General features: G+C 44.7%; 1 protein-coding gene across 6 annotated transcripts in view; it reads left to right on the forward strand.

Moving 5' to 3' along the window:
• LOC140396174 (ataxin-7-like protein 1) overlaps nucleotides 1-15,152 on the forward strand; it is a 317,394-nt gene that overhangs the window by 53,722 nt on the left and 248,520 nt on the right. For 4 of the 6 annotated variants that reach the window (XM_072484429.1, XM_072484431.1, XM_072484428.1 and 1 more), the window contains exon 3: nucleotides 14,594-14,698. The exons of the other annotated variants lie outside the window; for them this stretch is intronic. In XM_072484429.1, coding sequence (XP_072340530.1) covers nucleotides 14,594-14,698 — 105 coding nt within the window. The remainder of the gene's footprint in view (nucleotides 1-14,593; nucleotides 14,699-15,152) is intronic. 6 annotated transcript variants of the gene reach the window in all.

Here is a 15,152-nt window from a genome sequence, read left to right on the forward strand (position 1 = left end):
CGAGAAGGTAGAAGGGGAGCTCACTCGTTTGGAGAGTTTGGGTATTATCAGGCCCGTCCGTTTTGCTGACTGGGCAGCACCAATTCTACCTGTAATGAAGCCAGATGCCACAGTTCGCTTGTGTGGCGACTATAAACTTACATTGAATACAGTTTCCCGACTCGACCAATATCCAATGCCTCGCATCGAGGATCTCTACGCAAAGCTTGCAGGTGGACTCTCGTTCACAAAATTAGATATGAGTCACGCCTACCTGCAGTTGGAGCTGGACCCTGCCTCCCGACCATATGTAACGATTAATACACACCGGGGCCTGTACGAATATACACGGTTGCCCTTTGGAGTATCCTCTGCCTGCTCAATTTTTCAACGTGTTATGGAGGGCATTTTGAGAGGTTTACCATGTGTGGCTGTCTACCTAGATGACGTTTTGATTACAGGGATGTCGGAGCAGGAACATTTGGAAAATCTGGAGGCTGTTCTTAGACGCCTTTCGGAGGCTGGAGTCCGTTTATGTCGCACAAAGTGCGTATTTCAGGCAAAGGAAGTAGTCTACCTAGGTTATCGGGTGGACTGTGAAGGTCTGCACCCCGTCGCAGAGAAGGTGCGTGCAATTCAACAGGCCCCCGCCCCGACTGACACTTCGCATCTTCGTTCTTTTCTCTGTCTCGTAAACTATTACGGGAAGTTCCTCCCCAATCTGGCAACTACGCTGGCCCCTTTGCACCTTCTGCTAACAAAAAATCACACCTGGGTTTGGGGTCAGCCGCAAGAAATCGCTTTACGGCAGGTAAAGCAACAATTGTCGTCGTCTGGGTTACTAACCCACTATGATCCTGGAAAGCCTTTGCTCGTCACATGTGATGCATCCCCGTATGGTATTGGGGCCGTCCTGTCCCACAAGATGGAGAACGGGGCCAAGCGACCAATAGCTTTCGCCTCCCGCACATTGACCGCAGCGGAGAAAAAATACGCGCAGAAGGAGGGCCTGGCAGTGGTTTTGGCGGTGAAACGCTTCCACCAGTACGTGTACGGCCGCCATTTCACCATCGTGACTGATCATAAGCCCCTGCTGGGACTTTTCAGAGAGGATAAGCCAATACCGCCCATTGCTTCTGCACGGACCCAGCGCTGGGCTTTGTTGCTTGCTGCATACGAGTATTCTCTGGAGCACAAACCAGGTACGCAGATAGCAAATGCCGACGCACTGAGCCGATTGCCTTTATCGACCGGCCCCATGTCGACCCCCACGACCGGTGAGGTGGTTGCAACCCTAAATTTTATGGACACCTTGCCTGTCACGGCATCACAGATCCGTGAGTGGACCCAGACGGAGCCAGTCCTGTCAAAGGTTCGGCACATAGTCCTGTATGGTGGGCAGCATAGATAGCTCCCAGGCGAGTTGCGGGCATTTTCCTCCAAGCTGTCAGAATTCAGCGTGGAAGACGGCATCCTCTTGTGTGTGATTGTCCCGGAAAAAGATCAGGAGCTGATACTAACAGACTTGCACAATGGGCATCCAGGCGTGACCAAAATGAAAATGTTGGCCCGGAGTTATGTCTGGTGGCCAGGCCTCGACACCAACATTGAGAAGGTGGCCCAAAACTGCTCCATTTGCCAGGAGCATCAAAGCTTCCGCCGGCCGCGCCCCTACATCACTGGGAATGGCCAGGGCGGCCTTGGGCACGCTTGCATGCAGATTTTGCAGGCCCTTTTCAAGGATCCATGTTCCTTCTACTAATTGATGCCCAGTCCAAATGGCTAGAGGTGCATAAGATGCAGGGGACAACATCCTGCGCAACAATTGAAAAGATGCGTTTATCGTTTAGTACACATGGCCTCCCCGAGGTGCTGGTCACGGATAACGGCACTCAATTCACGAGTGAGGAGTTTGCGAGGTTCACGAAGATGAACGGCATCCGCCATATCCGCACTGTCCCTTACCACCCGGCTTCAAATGGGTTGGCAGAGTGCGCAGTGCAGACATTCAAAAGAGGCCTAAAGAAGCAGTCTTCCGGATCAATGGACACGAGACTGGCTCGCTTTTTGTTTACGTACAGGACCACCCCCCATGCAGTGACTGGGGTAGCTCCCGCAGAACTCCTAATGGGCCGGAGACTTCGCACCCGCCTTAGTATGGTTTTCCCGGACATTGGCGCAAAGGTACGCCGCACACAAGAACGGCAGGGACAGGGATTTTCTCGGCATCGGCCGATTCGGCAGTTTGCGCCCGGTGACCCAGTGTTCGTTCGGAATTTTGCTGGTGGTGCCCAATGGGTTCCTGGTGTAATCTTTCGCCAAACGGGCCCTATATCTTACCAAGTGCAAGCCCAGGGTCGTCTCCAGCGAAAACATGTAGACCACGTTCGGTCCAGAAGACTATCCCCTCAAAGAATTCCCCGCCCCCGGTGCTCATTTCAACAGCCGCAGAGACCAGAGACAAGGGAAGGTAGTCCTCTCAATCCTCCACTGGTGCCTCACTCGAAGCCTGCGTAGGTCGTTACGGGACCGAATGGAGATAGAGACGCTGACATGACGGAGGCAGCAGACTCTGACTCCAAGATGGAGACACAGGATGCATCAGAGGGGGAATCCTCGGGTTCACGGGCCGTGGATGTACAACCGTTGCGCCGTTCATCACGGAAGCGCCGGTCTCCGTCTCGTTACACGCCACCTGATCCAACGCCGCGTGCAAATGGTGTCCGGCCTGCGGCCAAACGAGTCCGACGCCCTCCTTCGCCAGGGTCTTGAGCGGATTCCTTGGACTTTGGGGGGGAGGGATGTTATAACCTGCCTACTTACCATTGGCTGGGGACTAATGACTATCCCACAATCCTGTGGGAGTATGAGCTTCCCCAATGAGGGGGGTGGAGAAACCACTAGTAAACTCCTAGTATAAATAAAGCTGGCCAGTTCAGGAACCAGCAGGAAGGAGTATGTAGCAAGGGAAGTTACTGCTACTGTTATGTATATATGTTATAGTAAATAAATGTTATTACTTTGTATCCTTAAAACTCGTGCTGGATTCTTCGTGGCCCTTACAAAGCTTCCCTTCCAGTAAAAGTTGCCACTCCATTGGAAAGCAGCTTTACAATTACTGACCTTCCCTGCAGAGTCTGAGCTCCTCCCCCGGAGACCGACACAGTTGTATGATCCGGGGTCTGACTGCCTGTGTGGTAAGACATAGGAGCAGAATTAGCCCACTCGGCCCATCGACTCTGCTCCGTCATTCAATCATGGCTGATATTTCTCTCATCCCCATTCTCCTGCCTTCTCCCCATCACCCCTGATCCCCTTGTTGATCAAGAACCTATCTATCTCTGTCTTAAAGACACTCAGTGATTTGACCACAGCCTTCTGCGGCAAAGGGTTCCACAGATTCACCACCCTCTGGCTGAAGAAATTCCTCCTCATCTCTGTTTTAAAGGATCGTCCCTTTAGTCTGAGATTATGTCCTCTGCTTCTAGTTTTTTCGACAAGTGGAAACATCGTCTCCACGTCCACTCTATCCAGGCCACACAGTATCCTGTAAGTTTCAATAAGATCCCCCCTCATCCTTCTAAACTCCATCGAGTACAGACACAGAGTCCTCAATTGTTCCTCATACGATAAGCCCTACATTCAGGGATCATTTTTGTGAAACTCCTCTGGACCCTTTCCAAGGCCAGCACATCCTTCCTTAGGTACGGGGCCCAAAACTGCTTACAATACTCGAAATGGGGTCTGACCAGAGCCTTATATAGTGCCAGAAGTACATCCCTGGTCTTGTCTTCTAGCCCTCTCGACATGAATGCTGACATTGCATTTGCATTGCATTTCTAACTGCCGACTGAAACTGCACGTTAACCTTAAGAGAATCGTGAACAAGGACTCCCAAGTCCCTTTGTGCTTTTTCTTTTTGCCACAATACCTTTTTTATTGTGTTCTGTGGGAAGACCATATAAAACAAGTTATGAAACCATTAAGGTTTCCTTAAGTGTGGGATCAATGATATTTAAGTAACCAACTGAATGTCTTTTAAACCTTTGATATGAGTAAAATAAATACACTTTCACAATAATGGGTATGGAGCTAAGACCATGAGCACCTAATTATTCTCAATCATACAATATGAAAACACAGACCTTTGAGTCACTCAAGTTTCTTGATGTTTTTCTCTGTACCTGCAGAAGCATTTGCTCGCTCCCCATGTTCTTAACACTTCCCTAAAATAGTTTGTGCATTGTGCATCAAGATGGAGAATTTCTAATGCTAGCCAGTGTCTGGTGAAGCATGTTTTTCCAACTCCCCTTTAATTCTTTTCCTGATTACTTTTGCCACATTACCAATCGTAGAAATAATGGCTGGAACCTTCCGTCCGTTCACGCCGGCAGGATTTTCTGGTCCCGCTCACGGCACATCCCATCTGCGGGTTTCACGGCAGCAAGGGGTGCATTCATTGGGAGACCCCTCTGACAATGGCGGGACCAGAAAATCCTGACGCCTGCCAATGACATGTCGCCTCCGCTCCGTCGGGTTGCACGCAACATCCCACCCAGTCTGTCACTATTTCCTTCATCATAACCTCAAACACTTCTATCAAGTTCCTCCTTAACCTTCAGAGCTCGAGTGACCCCTTTGTGCTTCTGATTTCCTAAGCATCTTCCCATTTAGAAAATAGTCTATGTCTCCATTTCTCCTTCCAAAGTGCATAACCTCACACTTTTCCACATTGTATTCCATCTGCCACTTCTTTGCCCACTCTTCTAGCTTGTAGCCCGCCTGCTTCCTCAATACTACCTGCCTCTCTACAGATCTTTGTACCATCTGCAAATTTAGCAACAGTGCCTTTGGTTCCTTCCTCCAGATCATTAATGAATATTATGAAAAGTTGTGGTCCCAGCACCGACCCCTGAGGTACACCACTAGTCACCGGCTGCCATCCTGAAGAAGACCTGTTTATCCCCACTCTCTGCCTTCTGCCAGTCAGCCAATCCTCTATCCATGCCAGGATCTTACCCTTAACACCATGGGCTCTTAACTCATTTGACAGTCTTCTTTGCGGCACCTTGTCAAAGGCCTTCTGGAAATCTAAATAAATCACATCCACTGGTTCTCCTTTGTCTAACTTCCTTGTTACTTCCGCAAAGAACTCTAACAGATTTGCCAGACATGACCTGCCCTTGACGAAGCCGTGCTGACGCAGTCCTATTTTATCACGCACCTCCAAGTACTCCGCGATCTCATCTTTAATAATGGATTCTAAAATCTTACCAATGATCGAAGTCAGGCTAACCAGTCTATAGTTTCCCGTCTTCTGCCTTCCTCCCTCCTTAAACAGGGGTGTTACATTAACCACTTTCCAGTCTTCTGGGACCCTTCCTGCCTCCAGTGATCCCTGAAAGATCATCATCAATGCCTCCATAATCTCCTCAGCTATCTCTTTTAAAACCTGGGGTGTAGATCATTCGGTCCAGGTGATTGATCCACCTTCACACCTTTCAGTTTCCCCAGAACCTTCTCCTTGGTAATGGTCACTGCACTCACCTCTGCCCCCTGGTTCTCCTGGACCTCTGGCATCCCACTGGTGTCTTCCATTGTGAAGACTGATGCAAAGTAACTATTCAGTTCATCTGCCATTTCTTTGTTTCCTATTATTACTTTACCAGCCACTTTTTCTGTGGTCCAATGTCTATTTCTGCCTCTCTCTTACCTTTTATATATTGAAAAAATCTCTTCCTATCTTCCTTTATATTACTAGCTAGCTTGCATCATACTTCATCTTCTCCCCCCTTGCTTTTTTAGTTGCCCTCTGCTCGCTTTTAAAGGCTTCCCAATCCTCTGGCTTCCCACTAATCCTCACCACTTTGTATGCTTTTTCTTTAGCTTCCCTCGTCAGCCATGGATGCCTTGTCCTCCCCTTAGCATGTTTCCTCCTCCTTGGGATGAATTTATGTTGTGTCCCCGAATAACCCCCCAAAACTCCTGCCATTGCTGTTCCACTGTCTCCCCTGCTAGGCTCCTTTTCCAATCAACTCTGGCCAACTCCTCCCTTATGTCTTTGTACTTACTCTTATTTAATTGTAATACCGTTACATCTGATTGCATCTTCTCCCTCTCAAACTGCAGGGTAAATTCTATCATATTGTGGTCCTTCACCTTAAGTTCCCTAATCAAGTCTGCCTCATTTCACATCACCAAATCCAGAATTGCCTGTTCCCTAGTAGGCTCTATCACAAGCTGCTCCAAAAAACCATCTTTTGGACATTCCACAAATTCCTTTTCTTGGGACCCACTGCCAACCTGACTTCCCAGTCCACCTGCATATTGGAGTCCCCCATGATTATTGTAATAGTGCCTTTTTACATGCCGTTTCCATCTATTTTCCATTTATTTTCTGCCCCACATCCTGACTACTGCTAGGGGGCCTGTACATAACTCCCACCAGGTTCATAACTCCCACCAGGTTCTTTTTACCTTTGCGATTTCTCAACTCTACCCACAGAGATTCTATGCCTTCTGATCCTATATCGCTCCTTGCTGTCGATTTAAAATCATTCCTTACGAACAATGCAACCCCGCCCCCTTTGCCCATCTGCCTGTCCTTTCGATACGACACATATCCTTGGATATTTAGATCCTAGCCCTGATCCCCTTGCAGCCACGTCCCTGTGATGCCCACAACATCGTACCGGCTAATTTCAATATGCGCAACAAGCTCATTTACCTTGTTCCGCATACTGCGCGCATTTAGGGACAACACCCTCAATCCTGCTTTGACCATCTCCTTTTTCACACTTGTCGCCTTTTTTGCTCTGCCTGAGGGTGATGCTGTTCTTTTATTTTGGTTCTCTATTTCCCCTTCAGTTATTACACCTTCTAAGCTCACATTCTGGTTCTCCCCCCCCCCTGCCATACTAGTTTAAATCCTCCCGAGTGAATCTAGCAAACCTCCCCGCCAGGATACCAGTGCCTCTCCAGTTCAGATGTACAGGTCGCACCTGCCCCGGAAGAGATCCCAATGGGGGAAAAAAGCAGGTGGGACTGATGTGATAGCTTTTTCAAAGCTCTGGCATGGACACTATGGACTGAAGGCCCCCTGTTCTGTAACTACAATTCTATGAATGGAGTGCAGTTAGTTGGCTGGTTATGAGAGGGTAAATAGACTGAACAATATTGAATTACTGAAACTTGTTGAAAAACTCTGTCAATACAGTTTTCAGAAGTCCTTCTGGAGCTATGATTTATCTTTCCCAGTTTTACCAAGTTGCTAACTGATTTGCTAATAGAGCAACTTAAGCTCACTTAAGCAATTTATAGAGCACGTTGATCAGAAAAACTGGAAACAAATTTAAAGGTAGAGTAATGACAGAAAAATATTGCAAAACTCAAAAGCTGACAGTGACAACAGTGAACTTGAAAGTTTGTATTTATCGAGAGTGCTTAAACAACACAAACATTTACTAACTTAATATCACTAAAATACACCTTTCAATTCTTTATTAATTTATCATAAATTGTCCTGTGCGCCACTCCAATTTCTTTTAAAAATTGCCTAAAGTGCATATTGTGTGTGTGGATAGTGAAAATCATTGGTAGGAAGCGCAGGGATGATGTAACAAAGCTTTACTGAACTGCTTAATATGCAAAACAAGAATGTAACTGGTAAAAAGATGTGAAAGGTCCAAAATGGTGGTAATACCAAACAGCAAAACCCTCAAATTCATTGGCAACTTCATCAGGTTTGTCAAAATACTTGCAAGTTGCGCCTTCAAACTCAGAGGCAATGTCTGTCCACATTGCAATTTTGCGATCAACCATGCCAAGGAATTTCTCCTTCGCATCGACTGGCTATGGTGAGGACCAGCTGAAGGCTCCTGTGAATTCTTTTTTTTTTTGCAGGAGTCTCTCTAACTCGAGGTGTCCCTTGGTCCAGAACTGGACATGATTAACTCCAAATTCCCCTCTGTCAGCACCAGCTTCATTGGCACCCACATGACCTTTCCTTCATTGTAATTGGATCAATATTCTATAAGTCCCTATTCAGCACCACTGTGGATGCTGTGTGACCACTACAAAGACTGTCGTGATTTAAGGAAAAATGAATTGAATAGACGATCATGGATCTTGGTGATGTAAGAACTATTACTTGGCTGTTGTCCAAATATTTGCACTAATGAAATCTGACTGAAAACTTCAAAGGGGATTTATTATAGAGAACACCAAAGTAAACCGAGTACTGACGACCACAGAACAGCACAAATTATAACCGCCACAGTACAAGTTTACTTTGTGTGAACCATACAGAAACCCAGTTCGAAATGAACTGTGGGAGCCCGATTTAAATGCGTCAATGCAGAAGTAAAATACTGCTGATGATGAAAGTCTGAAATAAAAACAGAAACTGCTGGAAATATTCCACATGTCTTGCAGCGTCTGTGGAGAGATAAACAGAGTTTATTTTTCAGGTCAGTGACCAGAGTGTTAACTCTGTTTCTCCCTCCAAAGATGATGCCAGACCTGTTGAGTATTTACAGCTTGATCGGTTTTCATTTTGAATCTACTAATGATGGTCCCATTTCTCCATGGGGGAATATTTGCATACCAAGAAACATGATGTTCTAACCCAGCAATGAGAGGTTACATGATGGCTTGGGAACGAGTTATGTCATCAGAGAAAAATGTTAATTTCCAGTCAGACTTCATTAGTTCAAACGTCTGGGTAACAGCCAAATGACAGCTCTTATATTACCAAGATCCATAATGTTCTGTTGATTTTAATCTTTCTGATCTATAGAGGTTTATAAAGGTATTAAATAGAGCAGAAAATACTAATCCTGACCATGATTTTAAGACGAGCAATGAATGCAAGCTGAGGCCGCACAGGTGCAGTCGACTAAAAGGCAAGCTGAGGTTTTGAGTTGGGGAAACACGTTTTCCTGCAAAGTGATTTAAACAGTCACTGACCTGAAGCGTATACTCTGTTCATCACCCCTCAGATGAATATTTCTGGCATTTTCAGTTTTTTTTTTAATTGAGAAGCGAGTAATACTTGGAATAATCTTCTCAGTAGAGTAGTAAAGTATTGAAAATGTCATGACTTATTAAAGAGGCAGTAATTGGGGGGTCGAGAGTGCAGGTTTTAGTTGGAGAGTGTGTGAGGCAGGTTAACTGGTCTCTAATCTGTACTTACCTTCTGTTATTCAGCTCTTTTTGAATTTCAAAAGGAATCAAGAAATAAGTTACCTCAAAAACTAAATATGGGAACTCTGGAAAGAAACGAGTCTCTATATCCGTCAGGAGAGAGCTTTGCTATTGACTCGAGATGGCCCTTCATTGATATGCAAAGCTATATTTTCTCTTGTGCTGACTGATCTACTATGTATTTCCAAACCGGGGGCCGGCCAGTTTAGCTCACTTGGTTAAACAGCTGGTTCATGCAGAGTGAGGCCAGCAGCGCGGGTTCACTTCCCGAACCGTACTCATACTAGTCTCTGCCTTCTCAATCTCGCCCCTCGCCTGAGGTGTGGGTTCCTATCCTCCTGCCACACTGGTTAAAATACTTCCCAATAGAATTAGCGAAAGCCCCCGCAAGGACATTGTTCCCAGCTCTGCCTGGGTGCAACCCCGCCCAGTTTGTACAGGTCCCACCTTTCCCAGAACCGGTCCCAGTGCCTCAAGAATCTGAATTCCTCCCACTGCACCATCTCTCTAGCTACACATTCATCTATCCTCTTATTCCTGCTCTCTCTGGTGAGTGGAACTAGGAGTGATCCTGAGATTACATTTGAGGTCCTGCCTTTTAATTTATCTCCTAACTTCCTGCACTCTGCACGCAGGTCCTCATCCCTTAGTTTACGCTTCTGACACATTGTGCAGGAGGAGCATATCACGGGTCTGAGGTCTCCTGCCATGACGTCCCTCTCGATTAAGCTAGCTACTCTCTGAAAACAAATTATGTTCGCTAGGGGCCATATTTACTTTACAAACCTTCTTTCTTACCAAACATTTCTGTTATAATTTTACTTCTTTCTTTTAAGTCCCTACCTTAGTATTAAGCAATAAGTTAGTTTGAAAATACTCACCAGGACTTACACCCCAATCAGCTGCTTCAGTTGGTCCCACGTCACTTTCTGAACCGGCGTTTGTATTTATCCTCGCGCCCTTTAAGACTCCCGGATCCTCTCGCACAAATCATCATTTCTCTGTTTGTAAAACCTATCGCATTTTTTAAACAAAGCCGTTGCAGATCTGTATGTGTGCATTTGCACAGAATATCTTACAAATTATGAATTATTTAAACACCAAGAAAGAAAAGTTACTTTCACATTTCAGAGTAAATGGGGAAAAAAAGGATAAAAGCTTCATTATTGTCTGATTTAGACTTTCTGTGCCTTAGGCATAGGATAAATGTCACAGTGTTTGTTCTACGTTCAATGAACTCTCTTGGCTGAATATTGTCTTGTGCATTAAGAATGCATTTGGTTCCACAAATTGCCATGGTTGTCCAAATATCCTCATATCCGTCCAAATTATCTAGCAGAGCGGTAAAGAGCTGTTTTAATTCCATGTTTTTACTGGATTCAAATTTTAACATTTGCCATGGTGTGAACCCAGGCTCCCAGAGCATTACTCTTGTTCACTGGATTGGCAATCCAGTGACAATGCCACTATGCCACCGCCGCCCCTCATTGGCATTATACAAGTTCAAGATTTTCATTTTGGTTGAAGTATGCCACTCAAACTTAATGTGAAATTCTGTCATATTATTCATCACTCTATCCTGTAGGATCCTTTACTATGAAATTATGAATGAACCCTGTCACAATGCAAGATCCATGGAGGCGCAAGTAATCAAGATGCATAAATGGAATTCAGGCTTTGTTACTGGGGTAACATGATAAGAATGTGCACTATTATTTTTTTAGGCCGTTGATGGTTGCAAGGATAAATGATTCAAACTAAGTACAGGAAATTTAACAATTGCATGCAGGTTACAAATTGTTTGGAATGCAAAAGTAGATTGTATTGGCTGCCGGTGCTCTAGAATCCATTCCATTTACACTGTGGCACAGAATTCAGAGCAGCAGTGTGGACAAGAAACAAATATATGAGCTCTCTATAAATGAATATGGTATGAATAAAATGTTGTGGTCTCTGTTGTCTTCAGAGGACCATTACCAAACCACTTCTTGACTTGGTTTTTTTCTTCCTCTTCGGTGACAATGGTATCAACTCATTTATCGGTATAAATGCAATAGACGCTCAGTGTGCTGTTCGTAATCTACATATAATTGTTGACTCTGTTAAATAATACATATGTATAGACCATTAGTGTGTGGGCACAAGAGAGTCATCCTGTTTTATATTTCCCTCTGTCAAGTGAAAGAAAAGGTAAAGAACAGCTTCTGTTTGTTCCTCATTTGTCCATGAATAATACAAAAAAGCTTGGGATTGGTATCTTTCATTTAATTCAGTGCCTTCTGTTTGCATTTGAAAACAAATATTCCATTGCCATTAAAAGGGTAAAATGCCCAAGACATTTTGATTGGAGTCAGGCAGACATAACTGTTACATGTATTCATTTCCTCTATATTGGCAAGGTGTTCACATCTGTCAATAATCCTCAGGGTGCATAACAAACTGGTTTCATCTAATGCCTTGAATTTTAATTTTTCCACCAATGTGTGACTTTGCTTTTGTCAAAGTCAGTGAAGTGAGGAAAAAAAATGTTTTTCTGTATTTGGAAGTTGAATTAAATGAATGGATAAATTGACAGGGATGTTGTCTCAAGTATTTACCAAGGCAAGCAAGGAGAGCAAGTTTTGTTCTTGGTAAGAGCCCCACATTACCTGGGCCTAGAGTAGGTTTTTGAAGATGGAGTGAGAGTTGACCGTGCCCCTCTATCTTTGTAATAACCTTCTGCACACTGTCCCTCTGACCTCGACTCTCATGTATTAACCCTCTCCTTTTGCTAAACCCCACATTGTGGAATTCCATCGCCGAAACAAATTTACCTCTTCTGTCAAGACCTTCCTTTGCAGTTACCTCTCTAAGTTTTTGTCCATCTTCTCTACTCTCTCTCTCTCTCTCTCTCTCTCTTTTGCTTGCCATCTATTTTCATAATTTCGCCTTCTGTGAAACATTTTTTCTAAAATGAAAGGTCCTGTATAAATGCAAGCTGTTGTTGAATCTGCTCAGTGAAGGTGTTCCAAGCAATGATGCAGCTGAACAGCCTGCCATCATTGGTGGGACAAAGGGAGGCAGAGGAGTGCACAGAAGGTAAAGGAAAAGAGTATTTGCTAATGGATTTAGGGCAGAAGAGATTGTATAGTCAGGGTGGGTGAGGTGATGGAGGTATTAGCAATGAGGACAAGAACTTTAAAATTAATGCTTGGATGATAGTGAACCCATGTGATGATTAGTGTGGGACAGGGTGGGTATAGTGATATTTGGGACAGTTGGATTTAACAGTGGGTGAGTTATAGGAAGTTAGTATGGCGAGTGTTAGAGTAATTTATTTTAGAGGTGACAGAAGCATGTATGAAGGTTGCAGTGTAGAGGCCGAGGTGGGGATGGAAATGGGTACCGTTCAGAGCTACAGAAAGCATTCAAAGTGATGACAGAATGTGGGGTTTAAAGCCAAGCTCAAGTTGAACTTAGGTTTCATGTAGAATACAGTTTCTTTTAATCTGACCCAAAGTTGTGCTGAACTGTATTTCTTACCTAAAGCAGAAGGCATCTTCACAACTTTAGAGGGAAATAGGCACAACATTTGGATAATTTTACCTAGTTATAGGTACAGTAAGAAGTCTTACAACACCAGGTTAAAGTCCAACAGGTTTATTTCGATATCACTAGCTTTCGGAGCGCTGCTCCTTCCTCAGGTGAAGGAAGGAGCTTAGCTCCGAAAGCTAGTGATATCGAAACAAACCTGTTGGACTTTAACCTTGTGTTGTAAGACTTCTTACTGTGCTCACCCCAGTCCAATGCCGGCATCTCCACATCCTAGTTATAGGTAGTTTGTGCTTTGGCCTGCATCCAAGACTAGTTTAGACTGCACAAAATAATTTATTTTAAGCCATCAAAGAAAATTGTCTTTTATCAGTCATGTCCTCGGGTAGAGAGAGGTTACCTTAGTATGGAGGACAGTGATCAGAGGCCTTGGAGTGGAGCAAGATGGACAGACTGTCAGGCCTTGGGGTGGAGGTCCTGGAGAAGATAGGGAGAGGGGTCATTGGAGACTTCAGTAGGATGCCTAAGTCTCAGCTTTGATGTGGGGGGTGCAGGGGGGTGCAGGTCGGAGGACTTTGTCCTCCAATGTGGGATGGTCAGTCGGATAATTGAGGCTTCCACGGCAAACTGGAAGATATGGGAAGGCTAGGAGAGCGATTGGAGCCATCGGTGGCGGGAGATCAGTCGGTGAGTCGGGGGCATGTTTGGGAGCCTTGGTGGAAGGATGTATAGGTAGATCAGGCTGTGGGGGTGAGGTGGATAACAGGCCCGGGGAGCAGGGATCAGTTGCGGAAGGGGAGTCCTTGGTGAAAAGATGTGATGGAGATCTGTGTCATAGGTGGGAAGGTTGGAGGCCTCGTTGATAGGGGTAGGCTCACAAGCCTGGGGAAGGGTGATTGAATGTCTCAAGATGCTGATGATGGGAGAAAATTCAAAGGGTCAGAGAGGGTCCAATCGGGAGGTTGGGGGGGCCTTTGGCTAGGCAGTCATTAGGCCCAATAAATTTGAAATGGAAAAAAAATGAGACACACATTCTCATTCTAATGCTTAAAATACAAGCCCGCCTTCTTGGAGCGCCTTTGTTGTCTGCACCCTAGTCACCAGGTTCGATTCCCGGCTTGCGTCACTGTGCGGAGTCTGCACGTTCTCCTTGTGGCTGCGTGGGTTTCCTCCAGGTGCTCCGGTTCCTCCCACAAGTCCTGAAAGACGTACTGATTGGACATTCTGGCTTCTCCTTCAGTGTACTTGAACAGGCGCCGGAGTGTGGCGACTAGGGGATTTTCACAGTAACTTCATTACAGTGTTAATGTAAGCCTACTTGTCACACTAATAAAGATTATTATTATTAATACTGAGATGCAGACTTTTAACTCTTTATATAGGCTTCAAACCCCAACCCAAGCCAAAGTTTTTTTTGGGTTAGAATTCTCTCCTATTATTGCAGCAGTGTTAATGAAGATATAATTGACAGCAGTGATAGAAAGTAAAAATTCCTAATGGGAAGATTGACCACCACGGTAAGAACCTTAAGACTTTATTAAATACAAGAACCTCAAGGATAGTGTACTGTGGGGTCAACACACCATCAAACATTTTTACCACCTGTATACGCAGCTCAGTTTCACCGTTGACCACTATAAGTTCATCATTGATTGGTCCTTCGCGCTCCCCTCCCCAACGACCACACTGCACTACCTGCTATTCTCTGTCAAAATGGTTTGACTATAACTATTATTACTGATGTACCTATTAAAACACCAAGAGTCTGCAAAACACTTTGGATCCGAAGTCCATTTTATTGTGTCTTCCACTGTGCATGCTCAGTAATATTGGAATGTACAACTCTGCAGCACAATGACACAAATTCTTTCTGTTACAGATATGCACTTGTTTGGCCACTGTCCAGCCCATGATGAATTTTACCTAGTTGTATGCAGTCACTGCAACCAGGTAGTCAAGCCACAAGCTTTCAATGGGCATTGCGGTAAGCTACAGAATAGTTCCATGCAAATGATCTTTGCAGAGGTACATCTTGTTGGGTGTTGACAAACATGTACAAGACCCCCTGTTTATGACGAGCTGAGTTGAGATTTGGGTCTGCTTGATCTTCTAAAGAACCTTTCTTGCTCCTACTGCATCTGTGAAGAGGGAGCGATTAATGAAAAGTTCTGATCTTTGATTCTAGTCAGGCCAGATAATAAAGAAACAAAGGAGATTGAATGCATAAGTTTTTGAAAAATAATTGATAGTTATTTAGGGTTACGAGGAGGTGTGCGCACATTTTGTTGATAGGTGTAGTATGCATCATATATTTCTAATAATGCCGAATGTTTATGTGACTAAACTTCTGCAGCACATTTAAATAAGAATTCTTATCAATTGTTACCTGGGACTTAATCTATATGCAGTGTCCACAAGTTTAGGCAGTGCTATTGAAT

This window comes from Scyliorhinus torazame, chromosome 19 (assembly GCF_047496885.1).
Source record: "Scyliorhinus torazame isolate Kashiwa2021f chromosome 19, sScyTor2.1, whole genome shotgun sequence".
NCBI lineage: Eukaryota > Metazoa > Chordata > Chondrichthyes > Carcharhiniformes > Scyliorhinidae > Scyliorhinus > Scyliorhinus torazame.